General features: G+C 38.3%; 1 protein-coding gene across 1 annotated transcript in view; it reads right to left on the bottom strand.

The window, feature by feature from the left end:
• LOC124787906 (tripeptidyl-peptidase 2) overlaps nucleotides 1-26,310 on the bottom strand; it is a 281,148-nt gene that overhangs the window by 156,178 nt on the left and 98,660 nt on the right. The window contains exons 6-8 of the mRNA XM_047254886.1: nucleotides 18,624-18,728; nucleotides 8,758-8,896; nucleotides 1,875-2,005 (exon numbers count right to left, since the gene is read on the bottom strand). Of these exons, the coding sequence (XP_047110842.1) occupies nucleotides 1,875-2,005; nucleotides 8,758-8,896; nucleotides 18,624-18,728 (375 nt within the window). The remainder of the gene's footprint in view (nucleotides 1-1,874; nucleotides 2,006-8,757; nucleotides 8,897-18,623; nucleotides 18,729-26,310) is intronic.

The following is a 26,310-nucleotide window of genomic DNA, read 5'->3' as shown; positions in this document are numbered from 1 at the left end:
ACCTGTTACCAACTGTTCGTCCAAAATTATGAGCCATATGTTTGTGACTATTACACCACCATCTACCACAAAGCGAAAAAAGTGGTCCAACTAAAACATTCACATTTCTTTACGTACTACACGAATATGTAATAAAAAATGGGGGTTCCTATTTTAAAAAACGCAGTTGACATCCGTTTGACCTATGGCAGCGCCCTGTAGCGGGCCAACCATACCGTCATCTGGTTTCCCCCTTCAAGCTAGACAAGTTTTGTTTTTTGTAGTTTTTTTCGTTTGAAGCTTATTTCGTGAGATATTTGGCCTGGTCACGATCAATGGACCACCCTGTGTATGTATACGTATGTATCGTTCATATTCTCTGAAGGTTGTCTGTCACATGTCTCACAAATTCGTTGGTTCATTTTTGGTGTAGTTGTGATGATCTATGGCTATGTTTTGAAATGTGCAGTTGGTGTTTCGTATCATATTGTTGTACTGTGTGATGCTTGATAAATGATTCGTTTCTAAAACGGCATGTGATGATTTGTCAACATACACAACAGCTCAATTCGCAGCACCTGAAGATAACAGCATTGATTGCTGAAATAATGTGCATGAAATAAGAACAACTTGGCTGATCACTCTTAAGTACACCATTAATTCAACATAACCAATTTTCACTGCTAGTAAATTGTGCTGCTATTTTCATTATACAGAAGCAATTAAGGTTTTATTTTTTTTTCACTTACATTTTAAATAATCATGTAAGTATCAAATAGCTGAACTGAAAACAATGGACTGAATGGAAGAATTACAAGCACAGTCAGTGGTATGGCACTCATTTTCAACCAACATGGGTATGTACGCTTGCTGGGGGGGGGGGGGGGGGGGGGGGGGGGTGCTCTCAAATGCTTCTGTGGTTAAAGCAGCAGTTGATAATTTATGCCTCTGTTAACTTGTGATAGATGATCGAAGTCATATTATAATATCCCCTGCTTGTTGTCCAAAAAAATATGGCTGTAGTATATAAAGGTTTTACTCTTTTTTCCTATACCAAGCTAAAGGTTTTACTCTATTTTTCCTATACCAAGCTCTACCACAAAGATTCTTAATACATTCTCTCTCTTGCAATATAGAAACTGCCATTGTTTACTTACTTCCACTTTCATGTAACTCTTAAATTAGCACTTTTGCTAAATATGAAACCCGCCTTTTAAATTTTTACAACAATTCTGTACACCAATTGACAAAAGCCTGTTTCTTTGAGCTCTAGTCAAATTATGTGGAATCCATCAAGCACAGGTCTTTTTCACAGGTAAATGAAAAATCAAAGGCTTTGCAGTCTTCGATGTGCCTAAGGATGCCTCTACTTCACAGTAAGTCAAATGCCAATCTTCAATCATTTTGCATACAGCACCCATGTTTTTTGGGACAACAAAAGATTCCAGTCAGCTGTCACGAAATCTGTCACCAACAGAAGCACAATGCCAACAAAATTCTGCATACATAAACAAATCACATATATTTTCTGATGAAAACTAGTTATCAAATGTTTAACAAAGCAATTCAGGCATTGTTGTTGAGTTAGGCCTTACAAAAGCCTTAGAAAAACCATGCAATGATAACCTTTGCAAGAAATTTCTATTTGTTTCTTTTAACACTCCGTTAATTTCTTAGTTTCAATTGTGTTAACAATAGCAAACGACAAATTTTGAAACAACAGTTACATCACCTCAATAGTATAATCTCTTATTTGGTTGTAAAAACTCAAAAGGCAACCCTCATGCACTATGTACCAGGCATTCTTTCAGAATGAATGTTACACATTAGCATTCTTTTCACACAAACATGTAATCAGTAATAACTATATTAGGGTAGTGGTTTAAGTAACTCACCAATAATAATACTTGTGCTGATGTCTGGAGGTGTGCCTATTGTACATAAGGCAGGTCCATGATTGCCTGCAGATGCCACCCAAATGACACCATATTTATTGACCACTTCATTCATTAGTTCTCCTATCCTCCTGCAATTAAGGAAAGTGATGTTCAAATAGAAAAAAATAAAATGCTTGTATTAGTATTCACATTCTAAACTACGTACAGTCTATAAAGCCGAAGTAGAAAATGATGAATCACTTTCTAATTGACTTCCTCTTTCCTGTGAAAGCATAGGAAGCAGCAGTCATGTGCGAGGTGTGCACTTGCTTGTTCGACTGTGTGTGCATTTTTCTTTTCTGAAGAAGACTTTGGCCCAAAGTTCAATTGTAATAGCCTTTTTGTTGTGCCTCTCTGCAACTCAATGTATAATCTTTACAGAGAGAAGCAACATATTCTTTTCATAGCATTACTGGTTTTATTTAAAAACGTTTAAAGAGTTTTCGCATAAAAAATATGGAGGTCAGCACCCCAGCTGTATTACAATAGTCAGCACTTCATATGTACCCCATTTTTAAATAACTATTATGTTTTACAAAGCAATAACAGTTTAAGCACCCCCCAATGAACCATAGACTTTGTTAAGGTACTTGTGTGCCTCAATGGTTCATGTAACTGTACCATAGGTGCAAGCACTACAGTGTGATCTGTGGAGTGGGAAAACTAACAAATAATTACTGAATAAGGTAGAGCATCCTTTTCAGTAGCTGCAGGTGGCAACAGTCTGGATGATTGACTGGTCTGGTCTTGTTTGTCAGCCAAGACAACCTTTGGTCTCTGTTACTTTGAACGACTGAAAGGAAGAGGAAACTACAACTGTCATTTTTCCTGAAGGCACGCACCCCCACTGTATGGTTAAATGATGATAACATCCTCTTTGGTTAAACCATCTGGAGGTAAAACGTTCTACCATCCCAATCTCTGTGCACAGACTACTCAGGAGGATATCACCATCAGGAAAATCAAAACTTGTATTCTATGGGCCAGAATACAGGCTGTTGGATCCCTCAATTGGGTAGGTAGGATAGGGAATTTAAAAAAGGAAACTAATACGTTGAAGTTATACATAGTGGGAATTCGCGAAGTGTGGTGACTCCTGCACAAGTGAGTACAAGGTTATAAATACAAAATCAAATAGTGGTAACGCAAGAGTAGGTCTCACAGTTAATAAGAAAATAGGACTGTGAGTAAGCTGCAATGAATAGCATTGTGAATGCACTGCTGTTGCCTATGTACATCCATGACAACAGTACAACTTTATATGTCAGCTAACTCCACAGATGATCGAGAGATTAAAAGAATGTATGGTGATATAAAAAAAATTATTCAGATAGTTGAGGAAGATAAAAACTTAACAGTTATGGAAGGCTGTAATCAGACAACAGAAAAAGTATGAGAAGTAAAAAAAGTAAGAGCACATGTAATGGGGGAAAGGAATGAAAAAGGAAGCCACATGGTAGAATTTTGCACATATAATGATTTTATCACAGATAATACTTGGATTCCTACCCCCATGAACCATGGACCTTGCCGTTGGTGGGGAGGCTTGCATGCCTCAGCGATACAGATGGCCGTACCATAGGTGCAACCACAACGGAGGGGTATCTGTTGAGAGGCCAGACAAACGCGTGGTTCCTGAGGAGGGGCAGCAACCTTTTCAGTAGTTGCAGTGGCAACAGTCTGGATGATTGACTGATCTGGCCTTGTAACACTAACCGAAACGGCCTTGCTGTGCTGGTACTGCGAACGGCTGAAAGCAAGGGGAAACTACAGCCGTAATTTTTCCCCGAGGGCATGCAGCTTTACTGTATGGTTAAATGATGATGGCGTCCTCTTGGGTAAAATATTCCAAAGGTAAAATAGTCCCCCATTCGGATCTCTGGGTGGGGACTACCCAAGAGGACGTCGTTATCAGGAGAAAGAAAACTGGCATTCTATGGATCGGAGCGTGGAATGTCAGATCCATTAATCGGGCAGGTAGGTTACAAAATTTAAAAAGGGAAATGGATAGGTTAAAGTTAGATATAGTGGGAATTAGTGAAGTTTGGTGGCAGGAGGAACAAGACTTTTGGTCAGGCGAATACAGGGTTATAAATACAAAATCAAATAGGGGTAATGCAGGAGTAGGTTTAATAATGAATTAAAAAAAATAGGAGTAAAGGTAAGATACTACAAACAGCATAGTGAACGCATTATTGTGGCCGAGATAGACACGAAGACAATACCTACTACAGTAGTACAAGTTTATATGCCAACTGAGTCTGCAGATGATGAAATTGATGAAATGTATGATGAGATAAAAGAAATTATTCAGGTAGTGAAGGGAGACAAAAATTTAATAGTCATGGGTGACTGGAATTCGAGAGTAGGAAAAGGGAGAGAAGGAAACATAGTGGGTGAATATGGATTGGGGGAGAGAAATAAAAGAGGAAGCCGTCTGGTAGAATTTTGCACAGAGCACAACTTAATCATAGCTAAAACTTGGTTCAAGAACCATGAAAGAAGGTTGTATACATGGAAGAACACTGGAGATACTAGAAGGTTTCAGATAGATTATATAATGGTAAGACACAGATTTAGGAACTAGGTTTTAAATTGTAAGACATTTCCAGGGGCAGATGTGGACTCTTGACCACAATCTATTGGTTATGAACTGTAGATTAAAACTGAAGAAACTTAAAAAAGGTGGGAATTTAAGGAGATGGTACCTGGATAAACTGAAAGAACCAGAGGTTGTACAGAGTTTCAGGGAGAGCATAAGGGAACAATTGACAGGAATGGGGGAAAGAAATACAGTAGAAGAAGAATGGGTAGCTCTGAGGGATGAAGTAGTGAAGGCGGCAGAGGATCAAGTAGGTAAAAAGGCAAAGACTAGTAGAAAACCTTGGGTAACAGAAGAAATATTGAATTTAATTGATGAAAGGGGAAAATATAAAAACGCAGTAAATGAAGCAGGCAAAAAGGAATACAAACGTCTCAAAAATGAGATTGACAGGAAGTGCAGAATGGCTAAGCAGGGATGGCTAGAGGACAAATGTAAGGATGTAGAGGCTTATCTCACTAGAGGTAAGATAGATACTGCTTACAGGAAAATTAAAGAGACCTTTGGAGAAAAGAGGGCCACTTGTATGAATATCAAGAGCTCAGATGGAAACCCAGTTCTAAGCAAAGCAGGGAAAGCAGAAAGGTGGAGGGAGTATATAGAGGGTCTATACAAGGGCGATGTACTTGAGGACAATATTATGGAAATTAAAGAGGATGTAGATGAAGATGACATGGGAGACACGATTCTGCGTGAAGAGTTTGACAGAGCACTGAAAGACCCGAGTCGAAACAAGGCGCTGGGAGCAGACAACATTCAATTGGAACTATTGACGGCCTTGGGAGAGCCAGTTCTGACAAAACTCTACCATCTGGTGAGCAAGATGTATGAGACAGGTGAAATACTCTCAGACTTCAAGAAGAATATAATAATTCCAATCCCAAAGAAAGCAGGTGTTGACAGATGTGAAAATTACTGGACTATCAGTTTTATAAGTCACTGCAGCAAAATACTAACGCGAATTCTTTACAGACGAAGCCGACCTCGGGGAAGATCAGTTTGGATTCCGTAGAAATGTTTGAACACATGAGGCAATACTGACCCTACGACTTATCTTAGAAAATAAATTAAGGAAAGGCAAACCTACGTTTCTAGCATTTGTAGACTTAGAGAAAGCTTTTGACAATGCTGAGTGGAACTCTCTCTTTCAAATTCTGAAGATGGCAGGGGTAAAATACAGGGAACGAAAGGCTATTTGCAATTTGTACAGAAACCAGATGGTAGTTATAAGAGTCGAGGGACATGAAAGGGAAGCAGTGGTTGGGAAGGGAGTGAGACAGGGTTGTAGCCTCTCCCCAATGTTATTCAATTTGTATATTGAGCAAGCAGTAAAGGAAACAAAAGATAAATTCGGAGTAGGTATTAAAATCCAGGGAGAAGAAATAAAAATTTTGAGGTTTGCTGATGACATTGTAATTCTGTCAGAGACAGGAAAGGACTTGGAAGAGCAATTGAACGGAATGGACAGTGTCTTGAAACGAGGATATAAGATGAACAACAACAAAAGCAAAACGAGGATAATGGAATGTAGTCGAATTAAGTCGTGTGATGCTGAGGGAATTAGATTAGGAAATGAGACACTTAAAGTAGTAAAGGAGTTTTGCTATTTGGGGAACAAAATAACTGATGATGGTCGAAGTAGAGAGGATATAAAATGTAGACTGGCAATGGCAAGGAAAGCGTTTCTGAAGAAGAGAAATTTGTCAACATCGAGTATAGATTTAAGTGTCAGGAAGTTGTTTCTGAAAGTATTTGTATGGAGTGTAGCCACGTATGGAAGTGAAACATGGACGATAAATAGTTTGGACAAGAAGAGAATAGAAGCTTTTGAAATGTGGTGCTACAGAAGAATGCTGAAGATTAGATGGGTAGATCATGTAACTAATGAGGAGGTATTGAATAGAATTGGGAAAGAAGAGGAGTTTGTGGCACAACTTGACAAGAAGAAGGAATCGGTTGGTAGGACATGTTCTGAGGCATCAAGGGATCACAAGTTTAGTATTGGAGGGCAGCATGGAGGGTAAAAATCGTAGAGGGAGACCAAGAGATGAATACACTAAGCAGATTCAGAAGGATGTAGGTTGCAGTAAGTAAGGGGAGATGAAGAAGCTTGCACAGGATAGGGTGGCATGGAGAACTGCATCAAACCAGTCTCAGGACTGAAGACAACAACAACAACAAATACTTGGATTAAAAATCATGAAAGAAGGTTATTTACATGGAAGAAACATGGAGAGAAAAGAAGGTTTGACTGACGAACTAATGATAATTTAGATTTAGCGATCAGACTTTAATCTGTGAGACATTTCCAGGGGCAGATGTGGGCTCTGACTATAATTTAACGGTTACAAACTGCAGATTAAAACCGAAGAAATTACAGAACTGTAGGAAATTAAAGGGATGGAACCTGGATAGGTTGAAAACTAGAGGTTGCTGAGAGTTCGAAAGGGAGCATTGAGCAACAATTAACTGAAACATGACTAAGAAACACGATAGAAGACGAACAGGAAGCCTTGAGAAAAGAAATAACGAAGGCAGCAGATAATCACACATGTAAAAAGTCAAAGCCCAGTATAAATTCTTGGATAAGACAGAAGATACTGAATCTAGATGACAAAATGAAAAAATATAAAAATGCAGCAATGAAGCAAGCAAAAGGAAATATAGACATAAAAATGAGAGTGATATGAAGGGCAAAGCAAGAATAACTAGACAAGAAAAGTAAAGACATAGAATTATGCACAACTAGGGGAAAGACAGATGCCACCTATAGAAAAAAGGGAGATTAACTCCAAAGCAACATTACAGAGGGATGAGGGAGTAGAAGGAGATGAGTTGGGAGATATATTACTGCAAAAAGAATTTGATAGAGCACTGAGAGAGTCGAGTCAAAACAAGGCCCCTAAAGTAGATGGCATTCCCTCAGAACATCTGATATTCACTGGTAAGCCAGCCATGACAGAATACTTCACCTGGTGTGCAAAATGTATGAGACTTAATGAAGAATGTAATAATTCCCATTCCAAAGAAAGCAGGTACCTACAGGTGAGAATATTACCAAACTATCAGTTTAATAAATTATTGGTGCAAAATATTGACAGATTATTTACAGAAGAATGGAAAAATTGATAGAGGTTGGCCTCAGAGAAGATCTGTTTGGTTTCTGGAAAAATGTATGAACACAGGAAGAAATACTGGCCTCAATGTTTATCTTAAGAGATGGGTTAAGGAGGGCAAACCTACATTTACAGCATTTGTAGATTTAGAAAAAACTTTTGAGAATGTTAATTCAAATACACAGTGGATGAAAGGAAAGGATATGAAATGGAAACACTAGTTGAAAAGAGAGAGGAAGGGAGGGAGCAATAGAGAGGGGGGGAGGAAAAGGGCCTGTGGAGGGGTGGGGGGGGGGGGGGGGGCACTGCAGAGTGAGACAAAGGGGTAAATGTAGTAAGAAGGTTCAAAATTGATTCAGGCTGTACTAGTTATTTGGAAATGAAGAGGTTTGCATAAGACAGAGTAGCTTGGAGGGCTGTGCCAAACCAGTCTACAAACTGACAATGACATTTTATCATAATCTCAAAATGGCCAATTTAGTGAGAGGACATAATATACTGTCAGGATTGGTTCTGGTTTAAGGCCAAAGTGACAAGTGGCTGCTTCAGGTGCCAAGCTGAGATGTCTGAAAAATCCATTTTCACACTCGCTCAATTCAGATTTATTTTTAAATATCCCACTACGAGCCCAAGGAATTGCATCTAATGTATGAGGGAAGGAAGAGGGAAAGGGGGGGAGGGGGGTTGGAGGGGTGGGAAGCATCAAATAATGTTGCTTTTGTAAAAAGATGGAAGGGACAGGAGGGAGACTGAAAGATGTGTCTCAGCACATTCCCTGTTAATAGGGTTTTGAAAACATTGCCAGAAATGAGCTACGCCTCAAAATTTTATTATTCTGATTCAGTGACTTTCTCCCAAACCAGCCCCAGTTATCACCGTCAAATGCCAAGCGCTAATACTGTAACTCCAACACAGCGCTTCAGAATTTTGAAGTGTCAGTAATATTTGTAAACTGCATTTTACACAAATCTTCACATGAATTTAAGATTCATGTTCTAAGGAGCTGCATTTATCCTCTGAATCATACAAAAATCACAAATTAATGTATTTCTTCAGTACTTTTAGTATTTTTAACACACATTTGTGAGATAACACAAAGAACATTGCAAAACAATTTTATTACCCAGAGCTTGAAAAGTGAGCATGCTCTCCATAGCTCATATTTATTACATGAATTTTGTTATTTTGTGTGCGCTCCATGACTTTGATCATGGCTCGAACCAAAGCTGTTCCAGTCTCCATAGAGCCCAAGCGATTGTCTCCTGCAAAATGACAGAAATTGTCATTATTAATACCATACTTGCTACATTTACACACACACACACACACACACACACACACACACACACACACACACACACACACACACACACACACTTTTTTTGGTGCTGTAGCATGATTGGGATGCCCAACTGGTCACTAGCACAATGAGACAATCCAACTGCTCCGAAACAAAACATAGACGCTAACAAGTTCTAATTTTGGTTTGTGTGTCTATCCACTGCTTAAAATTTACACTGTGCAATGAATGGTTACCTAAACTCAATCCATTGTCTGTAAACATTGTCTATTTTCATCACCAGCATTCTTTCTAATTATTTTTGTATATACCCATATTGAAGGTATTAAGTGCTACCCTTCACTACCATGCACAAAAATTTCAAGTATTTATAGAACAGTTGTGAATATGTAAGAATTTGCTGCAAAGAATTACTTCACAATTCTGCTTTCCTTTTTCATGCATACTGTCCTCTCACATTAATGAGTCTACCTGTCAAAAACCTGAATAACCACCTTTTGCAGCCCAGACTGTTGCAAAACATGCAGGAAGAGAGTCAACAAGGTTCTGGATGGTATGGACTCAAAATCGTTGTCCAGGTTTCTAAGATAAGGCTCCATCGTGCCAACAGCCCAATGAGGTGGTCTCACAGAGTATCAATTGGATTTAAATCTGGGAAGTATGATAGCCAGGTGAGTACAGTAAATTCATCCTGGTACTCTTTAAACCATGCATGTATACTGCACTGTCCTGCCATCATGCCATGGAAAAAGAAACCCGCCCCTGTCACCCCAAGAACAGAAGTATACTTCTGTTGACCCACTGAGCCTTCCAGAACGACGACATCACCCAGAGAATGTCACGAAAACATTCCCCAGACTACAATGCTCCGTCCTCAGCCTGGATCCATCCAACGATTGTGGCACGGTGTCTACTTTCAGATGTTTCACACCACACATGCCAATGGCCATCTGCCCAATGAAGCACACATCTAGAATTAGATGGGCACTGCAAATCACCCTTAAATTACAGGCAGAGGGTTCACTGAACCACCTTCACAATAATACTCTATTATTACAATCTCTAACAGTTCGCAGAAAAAATGAACATCTATATCTTTCTGTGCAAGTTCTCACTTTCCTTGTTATATTATACACATTTGGATGAGAAAGTTGGTGATTGAAATTTCATGAGAAGATTCCACCGCATCAAAAAACCACCTCTGTTTTAGTGCTGTCCACCCCAAATCCTGTATCATGTTAGTGACTCATTACACTATTTCAAGATAATACAAGACAATCTGCTCTTCTTTGAACTTTCTCAATGTGCTCCTCCTTTAATTCTACCTGATAAGGGTCACAAGCCGTGCAGAAGTACTCCAAAAATGGACTGACAAGCATAGCATAGGCAGTCTCTTTAGTAGATCTGTTACACATTCTCAGTGTTCTGTCAATAAAACAGTGTCTCTGGTTTCCTTTCCCCACAAGACTGGGTATGTGTTCTTTCCAATTTTAACTGTTCGTAATTGTAATTCCTCAGCACATAATTGAATTTACAGTCTTTAGATTTGACTGATTTATCATGTAACCAAAGTTTAACGGATTACTTTTAGCAGTCGAATGGATGACTTCACACTTTGCATTGTTTAAGGTCAACTGCCAATTTACGCACCATTCGGATATCTTTTCTAAATCATTTTGCATCTTGTTTTGATCTTCTGATGAGTTTATCCGACAATAAATGACAGCATCATCTGCAAACAACCTAAGACGGCTGTCCAGGTTGTCTCCTAAAACATTTATATACATACAGAATGGTACAGGGCCTATAACACTGCCTTGGGGAATACCAGAAATCACTTCTGTTTTACTCGATGACTTTCTGTCAGTTGTTATGAACTGTGACCTCTCTGACAGGAAATCACGAATCTAGGCACATAACAGAGATGATACTCCATAAGCACACAACTTCACTACAAGCCGCTTGCATGGCACAGAGTCAAAAGCCTTCTGAAAATATAGAAAGATAGAATCAATTTGAAATCCATTGACAATAACACTCATCACTTGAAGTAAGTAAAGAGCTAGTTGTGTTTAGAATGATGTTTTCTAGACTGTGTTGACTGTGTCAGTAGAACGTTCTCTTCAAGGCAATTCATAATGTTCAAACACAATATAAGTTTCAAAATCCTGCTGCATATTGACATTAATGATATGGTTTATCACCTTTCTTGAATATTGGTGTGACCTGTGCAACTATCCAGTCTTTGGGTATGTCTCATTGAGTGAGCGGCTGTATGTGATCGTTAAATCTGGTCCTATTACATCAGCATATTCTGAAAGGAACCTAACTGGTATACAGTCTGGACCAGGAGACTTGCTTTTATTTAGTGCTATAAGTTGCTTCACTACTCCAAGGATATTTACTTCTAAGTTACTCATTTTGGTAGCTGTTCTTCATTCGAGTTCTGAAATATTTACTTTGTCTTCCTTTGGTGAAGGAATTTCAGAAGGCTGTGTTCAGTAACTCTGCTTTCACAGCACTGTCGTCTAGAGCATTTCCATTGCTATCAAGCAGAACAGGGATCGATTGCATCTTGCCACTAGCATACTTTATGTACAATCAGAATCTCTCTGGATTTTCTGCCAGGTTTCACTGTGGAAACTACTTTAAGCATATCACATTGACGTCTGCATTAAATTTCGAGCTTCTGTAAAAGATCCCCAATCCCTGAGATTTTGCATTCGTTTGAATTTGGCGTCATTGTTCTGACCCGTTTTGTGTAACGAGGGGGATCAGTTCTGTCATTTGTTAATTTATCTGGTATAAATCTCTCAATTGCTGTCAATACTATTTCACTGAATTCAAGCCACATCTGGTCTATACTTACATTGTTAATTTGGAAGGAGTGGATATTGTCTCTTGGGAAGGCGTCAAGCAAATTTTTATCATCTTTTCGGAATAAGTATATTTTCCGTTTATTTTTGGAGGATTTGTGGGTTACAATATTCAATCTCTCAATGACAACCCTGTGTTCTCTAATCCCTGTATCCACTTTGATGCTAGTTATTAGCTCAGGATTATTTGTTGTTATGAGGTGAAATGTGTTTTCACAATCATTTGTATTCACATGGGCTCATGAACTAACTGCTTGAAATAATTTTGAGAGAATGCTCCCAGCACAATTTCAGCTGATGTTTTATGCATACCTCCAGATTTAAACATGTATTTTCGACAACATGTTGAGGGTAAATTAAAGACACACCAACTATAATTCTATGAGTCAGGTTCATGTTTGAAACTAAACTCAAGTTTTCTTTAAACTTTTCAGCAATTGCATCATCTGAGTTGAGAGGGCGGTAAAAGGATCTAATTATTTTATTTCATTGCCAAGAACGACCTCTGCCCATAACAACTCACAGGAACCATTTGCTTCAATTTCGCTACAACATAAACTACTACTAATAGCATCAAACATACCACTGCCAACTGTTTAGCCAAACCTTTCGAAACACCCCAGCTTTCAACACCTATAATGATTCGAGCATCGGTGCTTTCTATGACCTACTCAATGGAACCCAAAACCCAACCATCCTATGACGCAAGTCAAGGTATCTGCAGCCTACATAGTTGCAAAACCATCTGAGCTTCTGATTCAGACCCTCCACTTATAAAACGTGATTCATCTGAAAAGGTCACCATTTGCCACTCAGTCGACATCCAGTTGCAATGTAAATTCTAGCCTTCATCACCCATGAACAGCAGGCACCATGAGTGCATCAAGAGGTGCCTGTTGTGGAGGCCCAAATTCAGCAACATTCACTCAACAGTAGTTGAGCAGACAGTGTTAGTGCCCCTTTGTTTCATCTGGGCAGTCAGCTGCTCAACAGTTTCACATCTGTTCACCAGTACACATCTCCGCAGCCATCATGGACACATGTCGTCTACAACCAGTGGTGCACCATAGTTGCTTTGGCACCAGTTTTGGATAGCAACATTTTGCCATCTAGAATATTCTTTAACCACAGCGGCACACCAACAATTAATAAACTTAGCCATTTTGAAAATGCTTCCACCCTTAACCCAAAAGCCAATGATTATGCCCTTTTGTACCTCAGATAAATGACTGTTTCCGCATTCCGAAAGCGACTTCACTGTTTTCCATATCCCCTCCCCAACATGTTTTAAATATCCTACACAGCTGGTGCTGCTACCAGCTGTCTGTTGAGTGGTTATTGCAGGCGGTGCTCACATTAATGTGACTGGAGCTTCAAGTTCTTCTCACTTTCTCAAATTTTCTCTTATTTGCTGTCCCTGGTGTCCCTATCCTTTTTCAGATTTTCCTCAATGTATTTTTGTCAGCACTATTTGCACCTTTTTTGCTTGTCAATGAACTGAAAAAATTTATAACATGGATAAAGAAAACTCTTCTCGTGAAACAACACCATTTGAAAACACTTAGAAATATATTAAACTGTAATAATTCAGTCTGCTGTCACTGAGAAGATTTTCTGCAATCATATGTAACGTGTAATATTTATACTGTCAGTAAATACATTTTCAAAATTTTCGTCAGAAACAAAAAATAAAGACAAAAATTTATAGTGTCAATTATTCACTGTCTCAGAGTAGTAGTTTTGGCATTTTACAGTGAAAAGTGAGAAAAGAAAAATTTTTAAAAATGGACAGCAATCATAACCCAGGGGCAAAAAAGATATTAATTATTTTACGTTAAATATGTCTTGCATAATTCAAAATGACCATGAGAGATGTTTGTCATTTATGTTGAATTTATGCTAGTATCAGAACATCCTTCAAGGCAGCACTGCTTCAACACTGTAACCATTCTACACAAATGCAGAATTTACACTGCATGAAATCAGCAACTATCTCCACATCTACATATATACTCTTCATCCATTGTAATGTGTACAGTGGAGGATACTTCATACCAGTATTGTCACTATTGACTTATTTGACTTGCAAACAGAACAAAGGAAATATTGACTGTGTGCCACTATGTGTGTCCCAATCTCTTGCCTTTACCCTGTGGTCCATACACAATACAAAAGGTGGAGCCTGTAAATTTGTGGCATAATCTGAATCAAAAAAACATTTTCTTAATTAATGCAAAAAATGTTCAAGAGCAATATCTGCTTCCTTTCAATAATTCCCCTTAAAGCTCCCTTAGGATCACCATTACACTTGGTATTGGCTATACAGCTGTTATCACATTACCTCATAGCAAATCTCGCTTTTGACATTTTCCACCATGCTCTCAGAAGGAACCCAAATGGTACAGTAGTAAACTTCTCTTATCTGGTGTTCACAGTCGTGCCACATTTTGTAAATAGCATTATTGTGTTTTGAGTATGAAATTATTTATTTGTACAATGGCTGTGTGGCCATTATAAAGTGGAAATAATTATCCTTTAGCACATGTCAAAAACCAAAAATCATCTGACTTTTATGTTATCATCATATCTGTATGCTACATCTTTAATTTTTACTATTGTAGCATCTTTTAGATTAATCACATTAAATCACTATACGAATTCAATCAGAACCATATTCAGCCTGGAGCAATTTCAATTTTTTTTATTTGGGGACACTTATTTAAATATCAGTCTTTTGCAGATTTGTGACAACGTCAGGCAGGAGTGTGGCACTAACAGCGCAATGCGTGAATGGATTTTTAAATGCATAATTTAATATTTTGACTTTCTAGTTGTTGTCTCCTATTCTGGGACTACTATTCCACAAGAGATTGTATGGAAGGCTGCATTCCATAATGGGAAGTTAGTAAGATTTTGTTTGATTTCTCACCCAGCTGAAACTGTGAGAAATGTCTTACACTTCATGCAAAGTCCTTCCTAATGGATGCACAAGTTATTATACAGGTTTCTGTATCAAATTCCTTATATTAACTTTACGAGCAAGGAACAATCTTCGAGCTGAGGAGGAGTAAAAACAGTTAATTCCCACATAATAAATGTAATTAATATGAACAGATGAACTTCTCATAAATTGCAATCACTAAAGGAAGATTACATCACCACTGTATCAGCCAGACATATTCAAGAACACTGCTAACATGTACTTCACATGCACCCTATGCTTTTATCTGAGAATAATTCATTAATTTCTTTGTTAACTTTTTGTATATTACATAGCTACTGTCGGGCAGTACAGAAATAATGGGTATCCACGATGACTGCTAAAGCCATTTCATTTTAGTATTGGCTGCCACAACATACATAAATGTGTGCCAGCAAATGCAAAGATATGCTGTTTAGTATTGGAGAGAAAACTGTGATAGCGGTATTAGAAAAGGGCTGTTTTGTCAAGAAAATTAATGTTGTAAGCATTAATGAGTGCAGTATGACAGGGACCTTATCCGTACCTGAAGCACTAGGAATGACATGAAATTTAATAACTCAGGATACACATACACAGACAAGAAAAAAAAAAAAAATTCCCAGATTCCCAGTTAAAAATGCACTTCTCCCGGGTGTAAATAAACTATAGCCCTGGTGAGTGTAGATTTTTTCCATGCTACGTGACAATATATTTTCTCCCAGAGCTGTAAAGCTTGACAACCATTTGAATTGTGAAGGTTTTATACGCAAGCATACAACTTCCCAGCACTTTAAGAAACTAAACACAGCAAAAAGAAACACATTTTGGGAAGATTTTTGATGAGCAGCAACATTTACACTGCATATATTTTTTTATTACGAAAGTTTAAACACAAATTCCACCAAATACAGCACGGTAGCTTCCAAAGTACTGAAATCAAGGTTGCAATGAATTTTTGTAAGCCAAATCATAGCTCACGTCATGTAATCTCACAAGCCAATGGCAGCATAGAATATGTGATACAGTGAACCAATACCAACACCATAGTTAAGTAGCAAGAACACACAAATATGAAAAATTAATGGTTCAAATTAACACACACAGAGTATAGCTACAAGAAAAGTTAAACTTTCAAATATAATATTGGCCATCAAAATTTTTTTGTCACTTTTTTCCAAGGGCGTGATTAAGCAGGACCGTAAGAGCACAGTTTAAATTGCAGCAGTTGAATATTTCTGACAAGCATGATTATAAATTTCACTGCTGTGCACTAAACATTTCATGAGTTACCTGCTGAATACATGTTCCGTTGAGCACTTTTACTTTTCCATGAAATGCCAGTTGTGTGTGAAATTTTTCAGGAACTCACTTCACACTTTTTTAAGAATAATTATACTTTTTGCAATCATTATTACATAATTAATGTAAATTAAATTAATATAAACTATAAATTAATATACACTAAAACAATTATGAAAAACTGACCTTGAAGTTTGGTCTCTTTAAGCATGCTTTACCCTTTCAGATACATCAAACGGTAAAATTTTAAATAATGGCATAAATGGCTGGTGTTCTGGGCCCAAAATTTTTCTAAAAGGCTGGTCCTCAGTGTTACCCTTTCAATGAGAGGGTAACATGTTGCAATTTAAGAAATTCATCACATATTCTAAAATGTAACATACTTCATGTTGCATAAAAGGAAATTTACTGAGAAATTAACTTCTTAAACAACCATTCGCAATATTTTCCCACGACCTATTAGAAATTTAAATAGTTGTGCATTCACCCCCATCAAAATGAGTCCCACAAGACAGACTCTGGCCCTGCGTCAAACGCAGTTTGTTTTTACGAAGTAACCTGACACATTTTGCAGTCACCCGACGACTGTGTGTACACCGTGATTTGTTGTAAATGGTGCATTTTCTTTGCAACTAAGTTTTATTTTTGTGTTATTCTCTCATTTACGTTTTATTGCTGCAGTAGTTGGATAAAGTGAAATTATTTGTCAGAGTATCAGATCTTACTAGTGAACATGACAAAAATTTCGCTGAAAATGGAAACAATGAAAAATTCCCGGATTTTTCCAAGACGAAAAAATTTCCAAGTTTTTCCTTGGTATCCCAGAGCATATACATCCTGTAACTGCAATGCATTCTCATTTTAAGAACATATCACAACAGACAGTTGAAGGAAAGAGTTTACCTAGTGGCAGGTGCTGTTCACAGCAAAAAAATTTAAGAACAATTATTAATAATCTGCTCTGTGAATAACAATGAATTAATTACGGTAAACAAGAGTAATTTTATAACTGCTGGCAAAGAGCTGGGTGTAACATTACAAATGACAATGCACTACAGGGCAAAAGCTGTGGTTTTCTGATTTCTTAACTGTGACAAGGCAATTAAAAACATGAATGACACAATGTAACAATGGCATTATTAACTAATGTACCATCCATCCAAAAAGTTCCGAGACTGACTTTACACCTGGCACATCGGTGGCGTCAGCACAGTAACTATGGTGGCAGCTTGAAATAACTGCAAACCACAGAAGTTCACTCAACTAGTCAGTTGTAAGAAGGCAGTTTTAACTAGTGGACATGTGACCATAGGGTATCAACATTGTTGTGTCACAAATCGTAGTGGAGCAACATCTCTAAATTAAGAATTCTCCAGAATGTTTTGAAAAAGAGAAAAGTGTGTGCGAAGTTTTTCCCCACGCACGTAAACTCCCAAATAAAAATTATGCATGGATGCACACCAAAGCTTGATTGGAATGCAAAATGCAGACAATTCTTTTCTGGAGAAAGTCATCACAGGTGACAATACTTGTGTTATCAACGTGAATGTATCACAAAACAATAAAGTCTGGAAATTCACATGAGGAGTCAACATTCTGATGACATACCCAACATTCAAGCCAATTTGACACGTTGAACAACTTTGCAAAGAAGGATTTTTCCGACAGTTTTCTACTGTTGTACGAACAGTCTGTTACCTGTGATCAGTTGAAGGTGAGACTATGTAGAACACCATAAGCATTAAATATATAATTTTAACTTCTTTATTTTTTATTAATCCAACCTCAAAACTATTTGGATTGACATGGTACTTCTAAGAGGCCGCATATCGATGCAGCTGTCTGCCTAGAGATCACCAAATCAATACAACATTTGTATTAGCACTAAGCTTGTCAACGAGATGTATAAGTGATTCCTTTGGAATGATGGAATGTTTCCAGTAGCACTGACAACTGCTGCTGGTTCACATCACTCTGCATGGAGTATATGAGAAAGTATCATAATAACTGTAAAATCAGTACACAACATTTTCAACACTTCGATGAAACAATTCAATGCATGAGAAAGCATGTTAATTAATACTATGAACATAATTCCAAACAGGACAAATTGCCAAGTTAACTGAAAAGATAGCATATGAAAAGCCAAATACAGTGCGACAATAGAGGGACAATACAGTATATATCAGACAAGCATTATCAGATGAAAGGGAACACCTGAAACAAGAAAGTGATATGAATACTGACAAAATTTCTCTCAGCCTGTATATTATAATTATTTCACGAACCATCAACAGTGAGATCACCTGAAAACTGCTAGTAAAGAAGCTTATGAAAGCAAGTTTGCAGTGCAAGATGGAATTACAATGGAAATGCTGGCAACATTAAGTGTAGTTGGTATGGGCTTCAGTGTTCGAGCATAAGAAAATCAAATCATCCCTCAAATTATTAGATAAAACTCCAGCAATAATGTAGAGCATAAAGCTGACAAAATAACACATATTTAAACAGGTGAGGCTGTTATATGGAAGGAACATTCAAAAAATACAAACCTATAGTTAAAGAAACAATTTGGGCTCCAGGTGCTACACCATTCCTTTCTGGTTCATCAGGAAAATAGGCAGCAGCAATGGATGCCACATGTGTTCCATGGGTAGCTAGAAAAGAAAACCATGGTCCTCTGCTTTACATGATTAACATCAGCACTACATTATTGTCATCCGATTAACAGAAACAGAAGTAGCAACACAAAAAACAGCAATTTTCAGAAAGTACTTGACTCAGAGAAATTTATCACAGGTTTGCCTATCTTGCTGCATGTTGCCTCTTCCACAGTGGAAGAGAGAGATGTTAGGAAAAACTACAATCCAATGGCAGAGGAAGGGTGGTGTAATGAGGAAACCAAACAGATGCAGCAGGTCAAGCATATGTGCCATACTACAGGTTCCCACTGTAGCCGACTGAAGACACTCACTTGGTATTTGTAATTCTGGACTCTCCTCAGTTTTAAAGGTGTTTCTTTCCCTTGGTGGAATGAGCTGGAGCAGGGTTATAGGGTGGACAAGGGAACTGGCACTTCTCATGACAGCTCTGAGAGTTGCACGGATCTGATTCTAGAAGATCCTCCATGGAGCATTTGAACAGCCTAGACAGACAATTTTCCAGAAGAGAAGCCCGATGTCAGTATCCAGCCTTCATCCATAACAATGGTAATTACATGACCACATGCACAGCACAGGATCACTGCCTTGAACTTTGAAATACATGCACCTTCTTCAGCTGAATAAACCTGTTTTGGCCGGGCACTGTGCAGGGTGTCCACAGTTACAGTTACAGTCCCAAAACGTTGTGAAAAGAAAACCACTGCTCAGAATGGTGTAAAATTTCAACAGCATGTTATTGACACAGGAGGAAAGATCATGGGAAAAAACGAAAATTTGACCAATACATGGCACCACAAGCATCAGAATATGCACACCAACACATGTGCAGCACATGGCTCTTCCTCCTCAGTTTGAATGCAACATACTCAACATGACTGTCTCCACAAAGAATTGCACACTGCTGGTAAAGTTCCTTTACAAGTATGGCGACTGGGCACCAGTAGCCCTGCAGAAGTTCCAGACACTCAAGGGCATGAAAAAAGGCACTGGCCAGATGTCTGCTAAGGTCTGGAGAAAATGATTACAAAATTGGAAAACACGAGTTCTTTTGAAGTGCAGTGTGGCAGAGGGAGGAAAGCAGTTGGTCCGAAGTCTGTCAAAGATGTGGCCACAGCAGTGCTGGAGGAGTCAAGCAGTGGTGTGCAAACATGCAGTGCACGGGGAATTGCCTGAATGTCTGACATGCCTGCAAGCATGACACATCCTGCATTGTTAACCATACAAAATCACCCATGTTCAGTATTTGCTTCCTGTTGACTTGCCAGCAAGACAAACATTAACTCTGGAATTTCTTGCTCACGTGGAAATGGCCATGGAACATTCTGTGGACAGACGAAGCCCATTTTCATCTCCAATGACTCATCACTATCCAGAATGGCAGAACATGGGCAATGGAAAATCTACACACACGCGCACGCACACGCGCACGCGCACAATTGTGTACACGAGTCCTGCAGCCCCTGTTACCTTCTTCTTCTGGTTGTGGGGTTACCTGAAAGACGACTTGTTCAATGTCCCAATTACGAATTCAGCTGAATTGAAGGCACACATTGCACAATGCATTCTGAATGTGACCCTCGAGACACTCAGATCTGTTATGGAGTTTTGGAATGTGCTATTTCTTGATTTCAACTTGCAGCAGAAAACGGAGGATACCATAATGAAAATGTCTTCCATCAGCCTCATCACAATTAGAAACTAATGTCATTTTGCTTTTTGTGCAGTTTTTGGCCTCGTGATAAAAGCTGATTTTTCCCACCCAATGTGATACAACCTTGCCGTTGTGGATGGGCTTACATAACAGTGCCACAACCACTGACTTCTGGACTTGCATCACAGCTGTTGACTGGTGAACACGTGCAGTCATGTACATTGAACAGTACAAATGGTGTAATGCGCAACTCAACCCATGTGCATGGTATTGTGATTCATCTGTTATTTGTAGCTGACCCCATTTATGTTAAGACACTTACAGTGCCACCTATTGTTAAGTTTTGTTGTTCTGAGAAGTTGCCCCCCTACTGTTCAAATTTGACATCATTCTGAGCAGTGGTTCTTTTTCTACAGCATTTTGACACTGGAATCTTGTACACAACCTCATCATTTTGGGGGCTGGTGGTCAATAAATGAGAAATTACATCTAGAAGATTGCTTAATCAAACAGGATGGAGAATTGTTATTTAAATAATGCACAGCATCTACATTGCTAAAATACTATTCTGAACCTAGTACCAGTTACAGGTTTATGACAGGGATAAACAAAAAATTTATTTTCAATACCTTGCATAATTACTGACTGAATTTAAACATTTAAAATGCTGTCATAATCTGCTCATTATGATGTATAATCTTATGTTAACAGTTTTGTGTTAGACAAGTATTACAATTAGAAACTGTGTGTGTCTAGAGGCAGCGTAAGTGATGGCGCACATATATTCTGAGTTTATTCATCCAGTGTTTAAGAATGAGAACACTTACCAACTTCCAACTTTAGACATAATTTTGAACCTTTAAGAAATTTTTTCTCACTGATGCCCCCCCCCCTCCCCTCCCCTCCCATCCCCATCCTTCTCCACAAAATCATGAAAGGAAGAAAAGCTTTATCACTTACTACACGTTTGCTGCTCATATAGTAAAACTTCAATGTCAGACATATTTTAACTTATCACTTCTTTACTACTAACCATTTGCAACAAACTTAGCAGACAATATCTGCATATAGGCTACCGCTGAATGTACCTGCAAAATCATATTATTGTACAACACATAGTTAATGAGATATGACATTATGAACAGTGAGATGGATGAAAAACTTGCTTTTGCTTAAAATGGAGCACAAATTACTCAGATTATGTTCATCCCGGCTTCATCATGAGGGCACACAGCGTCTTCCAAGAAACTAAGCGTAATTTCCAACCTTTTTTAAACTTTTTGTTGCTTAGGTGTTTTTGATTAAACACATTAACTCATTTTTAAGGTAATCACGCACCTGAAGCTGTTTTATACAAGGGAATTCAATTCTTTAAAGACTTGGGGATCTAACAGTCTGCTTCTAAAATGCAAGTTTGTTGTAAGTCTTCCTTGTTTACTGTTCTGACACAAGCCATCAGTTTGATTACAGACAAGCTTGACTCTCAATCACTGCATTAGTGGATCACAACTTTTATTAGTGATGTATGTTCCATTAAGCAACACTGATCTGTGATGGAAGTCTCTGTTGTTCATCAAGAATGGTTGGGAGTTACTAGGTGAAATACTGGCCCAGGAAATAATAATGATCTGGCTTCACTCCTGGAAACTCATATTCATACCACTGTGAAAACTCCAAGAAATGCTATAAATGAATATTTCAAACTACTTGAGTAAATTACTTCAATTGTTATGTAAGGAAATGAACTGTAACTATAATGACTAAAGTATCTCATAATGAGCAAGAAACAAGGAAGAAAAATTGATGTTGCAGGCAAAGGAGCTATGTCAGCTAAGTTTACTGCCAAGTAGGTATTTTTTTCCCGGAATATTTCACCACCTTCCCCAGCTGTGTCCCTCTCACATGATGAGCACAGATGTTGGTCACTCACTGTTTGGAGTCCAAACGAATCATGAGCAGGACATGCAATGTCCAGGACTTTCATAATAGTGATAGTTTTCCAGTGTCAAGAGAGTTACTCTGTTGCACACATTTGCTTGTGAGCCATAGTCCATATTGGACTGATTATTTCCAACAAAATGTGAGCACATTAAGTGCTGGATCATATGCTTCAACAGGATTAAATAGGCAATACTTCAAAGTTGACTTGCAAAATAACATCATCATTAGTGCCAGGAGATAATAGTTGATATAAAAGGACAATCTGCACTCTGTCCAACTCATAGCTTGGTTGGAGTCCACAAACAAGGACTGGCCATGATCTGTGCTTGACACACCTGAGGTTAATCAACTATGCTGTTGAAATACACCAGGAAAAAATTATAATCTACATCTACATCAATCCTCTGCAAAAGACGGCAAAACACATGGCAGAGGGTATGTCCTATTGTACCAGTTATTAGGGTTCCTTTCCATTCCATTATGTATGGGGCATGGGAAGAATGACTGATTTGAATGTCTCTGTGGGTACTATAATTTTTCTAATCTTGTTCTTACAATCCCAATGTGAGCAATACGTAGGGGGTAGTAGTATATTCAGAGTCATCCTCTAAAGTTGGGTATTGAAAAACTTAACAGACTTTCTGGAGATAGTTTACGTCTGTCTTAAATAGTCTGCCAGTTCAGTTCCTTTAGCTTCACTGTAAGACTCTCCTACGAGTCAAGTAAACCTGTGGCCATTCGCGCTGCCGTTCCCTGCACACAGTCAATATCCCTGTCAGTCCTACTTTGTATGGATCCCACTCACTTGAACAATATTCTAGAATGGGTCACGTGAGTGATTTGCAAACAACTTCAATTTGTAGACTGATTGCATTGGTATTCTACCAATACACTGAAGTCTACCAACTGCTTTACCCACAACAGAGCTTATGTTATTATTCAATTTCATATCACTACAAAGTCTTAAACCCAGGTATTTGTATGCATTGGCCAATTCCAACTATGACTCATTGATATAACAGTCGTAGTACAGTAGGTACTGGGAGATGAAAAAGCTTGCACAGGATAGAGTAGCATGGAGAGCTGCATCAAACCAGTCTCAGGACTGAAGACCACAACAACAACAACAACAACAGTATATTTTTTTTTTATTTTGTGAAGTGCACAATTTTACATTTCTGTTGCCAGTCTTTGTGCCACTTTTATATCCTATCATGATCTGACTGAATGTTTATGCTGCTTCTTTCAAACAGAACTTCGTTATAGGTGACTGCATCATCTGGCAAAAAGTCTGAGGTTAGTATTCGTATTGTTTGCAAGGTCATTGACATACAACATGAACAGTGAGGGTACCACAACATTTCCCTGGAGCAAATCCAAAGTTATTCCTGTATCTGATGTTGATCCTCTATCCAAGACAGCTTGCTGTGTCCTCCCTAGCAACAAGCCCTTCATCCAGTCTCAAATTTCACTTAATACCCTGTATGATTGAACAGTAAGTGCAGGTGTGGTACTGAGTCAAATGCTTTTTGGAAATCAAGAAATACCGCATCTACCTGACTACTTACAAAGGTTTCAGTAAGTCATATGAGAAAAGTGTGTGTTGGGTTTCACATGATTATGTTTTCGAGATCCATACTGGATAGCATGGAGGAGGTTATTCATTCAAGATACCTTATTATGTTTGATCTCAGAATAGGTTCTAATAGTCTACAACAAATTGATGTCAAATGTATTAGGGTTCTCTTCTAGTGTCCTTCTCGTACATAGGTGTTAGCTGTGATTTCTTCTAACTACCGAGCACAGTTGTTTGTTCAAGGAATCTATAATAGATTATAGTTAGAAGAGGGGCTAGCTCAGCTGCAAATTCAGTACAGAATCTGACAAGGATTCCATCAGGCCCTGGACCTTTGTTCAATTTTAACAATTTCAGCTGTTTCTCAACACCAATGACACTATTACTTACTCATTCATCTTTTCAGTGGTAAAAGGATTAAATTGGGGCAACTCTCCTGCGTTTTCCTTTGTAAGCAACATCTGATGATGGAGTCAAGCATTCCAGCTTTTGCTTTGCTACCCTCAATTTTAGTTCCTGTCTCTTTCGGTGGGGACTGGACACTAACTTCGGTGCCACTAACAGTCTTTACATATGACCAGAATTTCCTTGGGCTTTGTGAAAGATCACTTGATAATATTCTGCTACAGTAGAGTCACTGAAGCCAACATACACTGTTCCCTTGACAGCCAACTGCATTTCATTCAACATCTCTCTATGTAGAGCCCTACGCTGTGTTTTACACCTATTATGCAATAATCATTTTCTTTAGAAGTTTCTTTACAGTGACTCTATACCACGGAAGTTCCCTCCCATTATGAACTGTTCTACTGGGTACATATCTATCCAGTGCAAGGTCAACTATTCCTTTAAACATGAGCCAAAGCTCCTTACACTACTGATTTTTTATCTAGTTTATCGAACATATACAGGGCGAGTCAAAAGTCCTTGACACCTTCATAAGTTGGAAGATTAAAGGGAAAATTGAAATGTGATGATGGGAACATAGGTTTGACTTGGGGCCGCAACTTTTGGAGTGAATGTCATTCATGGCCGCCATTTTGGATTCAAGTCTTTTTTTTATGGGAAGGGGGGTGTATGACACATCAAATAACACTCGCTTGAGCTCTGGAATTGAGTGGTGCAATTTGTTTTTGTCTATCTTATACAGTTTAGAAGTTATTAATGTTCGAAGTTACCTTGATACCGACTCATGTCTCTCTTTGTTCCAGGTAACTTTGATCATTAATAACTTCTAAACCGTACAAGATAGACAAAAACAAATTACACCACTCAATTCCAGAGCTCAAGCAAGTGTTATTTGATGTGTCATACACCCCCCTTCCCATAAAAAAGTCTTGAATCCAAAATGGCAGATTTCAAGATGGCAGCCATGAACGAAATTCACTACAAAAGTTGCAGCCCCACATCAAACCTATGTTCCCATCACCACATTTCAATTTCCCTTTAATCTTCCAACTTATAATGGTGTCCAAAGACTTTTGACTCACCCTGTATATCTTTCTGCTTGGTTTAGTTGTCCTTTGTACTTTGGTAGTCATTGCTGCCATAACCATGTCATGATCACTGATACCAGTTTCATTGTGGACATCCTCAAAGAGGTCATGTCTATTTGTTGCCATTAGATCCAATATATTTCTATCATGAGTGGAGTTCCTAACTATCTGTTCTAGGTAGTTTTCAGAGAAGGCATTTAGTAATGTTTCATAGGATATCTTATCACACCTACCACTAACAAAACTATAATTTTCCCAATTAATTGTTGGATGATTAAAGCCTCCACCGATGATTACAATGTGGTTGGGGAACTTTAGTGCAGGAGGTTTGCTCTATGGCCTTCAGTTACATCCGGAGATGAGTCTGGTGGGCAACAGAAGGATCCAATCAATTTTTTATGCCCACCCCTGACTATCTTGCCCAAACAATCTCACATGCAGCTTCAATTTTTATCTCTGTGGATTTGAGTTTCTTGTCTACTGCAACAAATATGCCACCTCCATTTCCCATTAGCTGTTTTTTCAATATATATTTAAAATTTCCCCAAAAATCTCACTGCTATCAATTTTGGGTTTCAATTTGGTGCAAAATCTGAAATCAGGAGATTATCAACACAGTAAAAAATGGCTTGGTTAATGTACACTGCAAAAATAAAAGGAACAGCTCATTTTAAAATCCTCAAATCCCTTAGAAAAAACTGGGGATGTCTTACTGAAGATAACTCCTACACTAACATCACTTTACTGTGGCAGAAGATAACTCATGTAGCCAGTGCCTCTCACAAGAAACTATGCAGCACAAAAAGAAAGGAGAGGCTCACACAGGATGAAAATGGGATAGGTCTGAAAAGATCAGATTGTATAATGACTTGGCTACATGCTGAAAGTGAATTTTCTTTAAGTGATCTTCCG

This window comes from Schistocerca piceifrons, chromosome 3 (genome assembly GCF_021461385.2).
Source record: "Schistocerca piceifrons isolate TAMUIC-IGC-003096 chromosome 3, iqSchPice1.1, whole genome shotgun sequence".
NCBI lineage: Eukaryota > Metazoa > Arthropoda > Insecta > Orthoptera > Acrididae > Schistocerca > Schistocerca piceifrons.
Note: the sequence above shows the minus strand (reverse complement) of the source record. Positions and strands in the feature narration are given on the sequence as shown.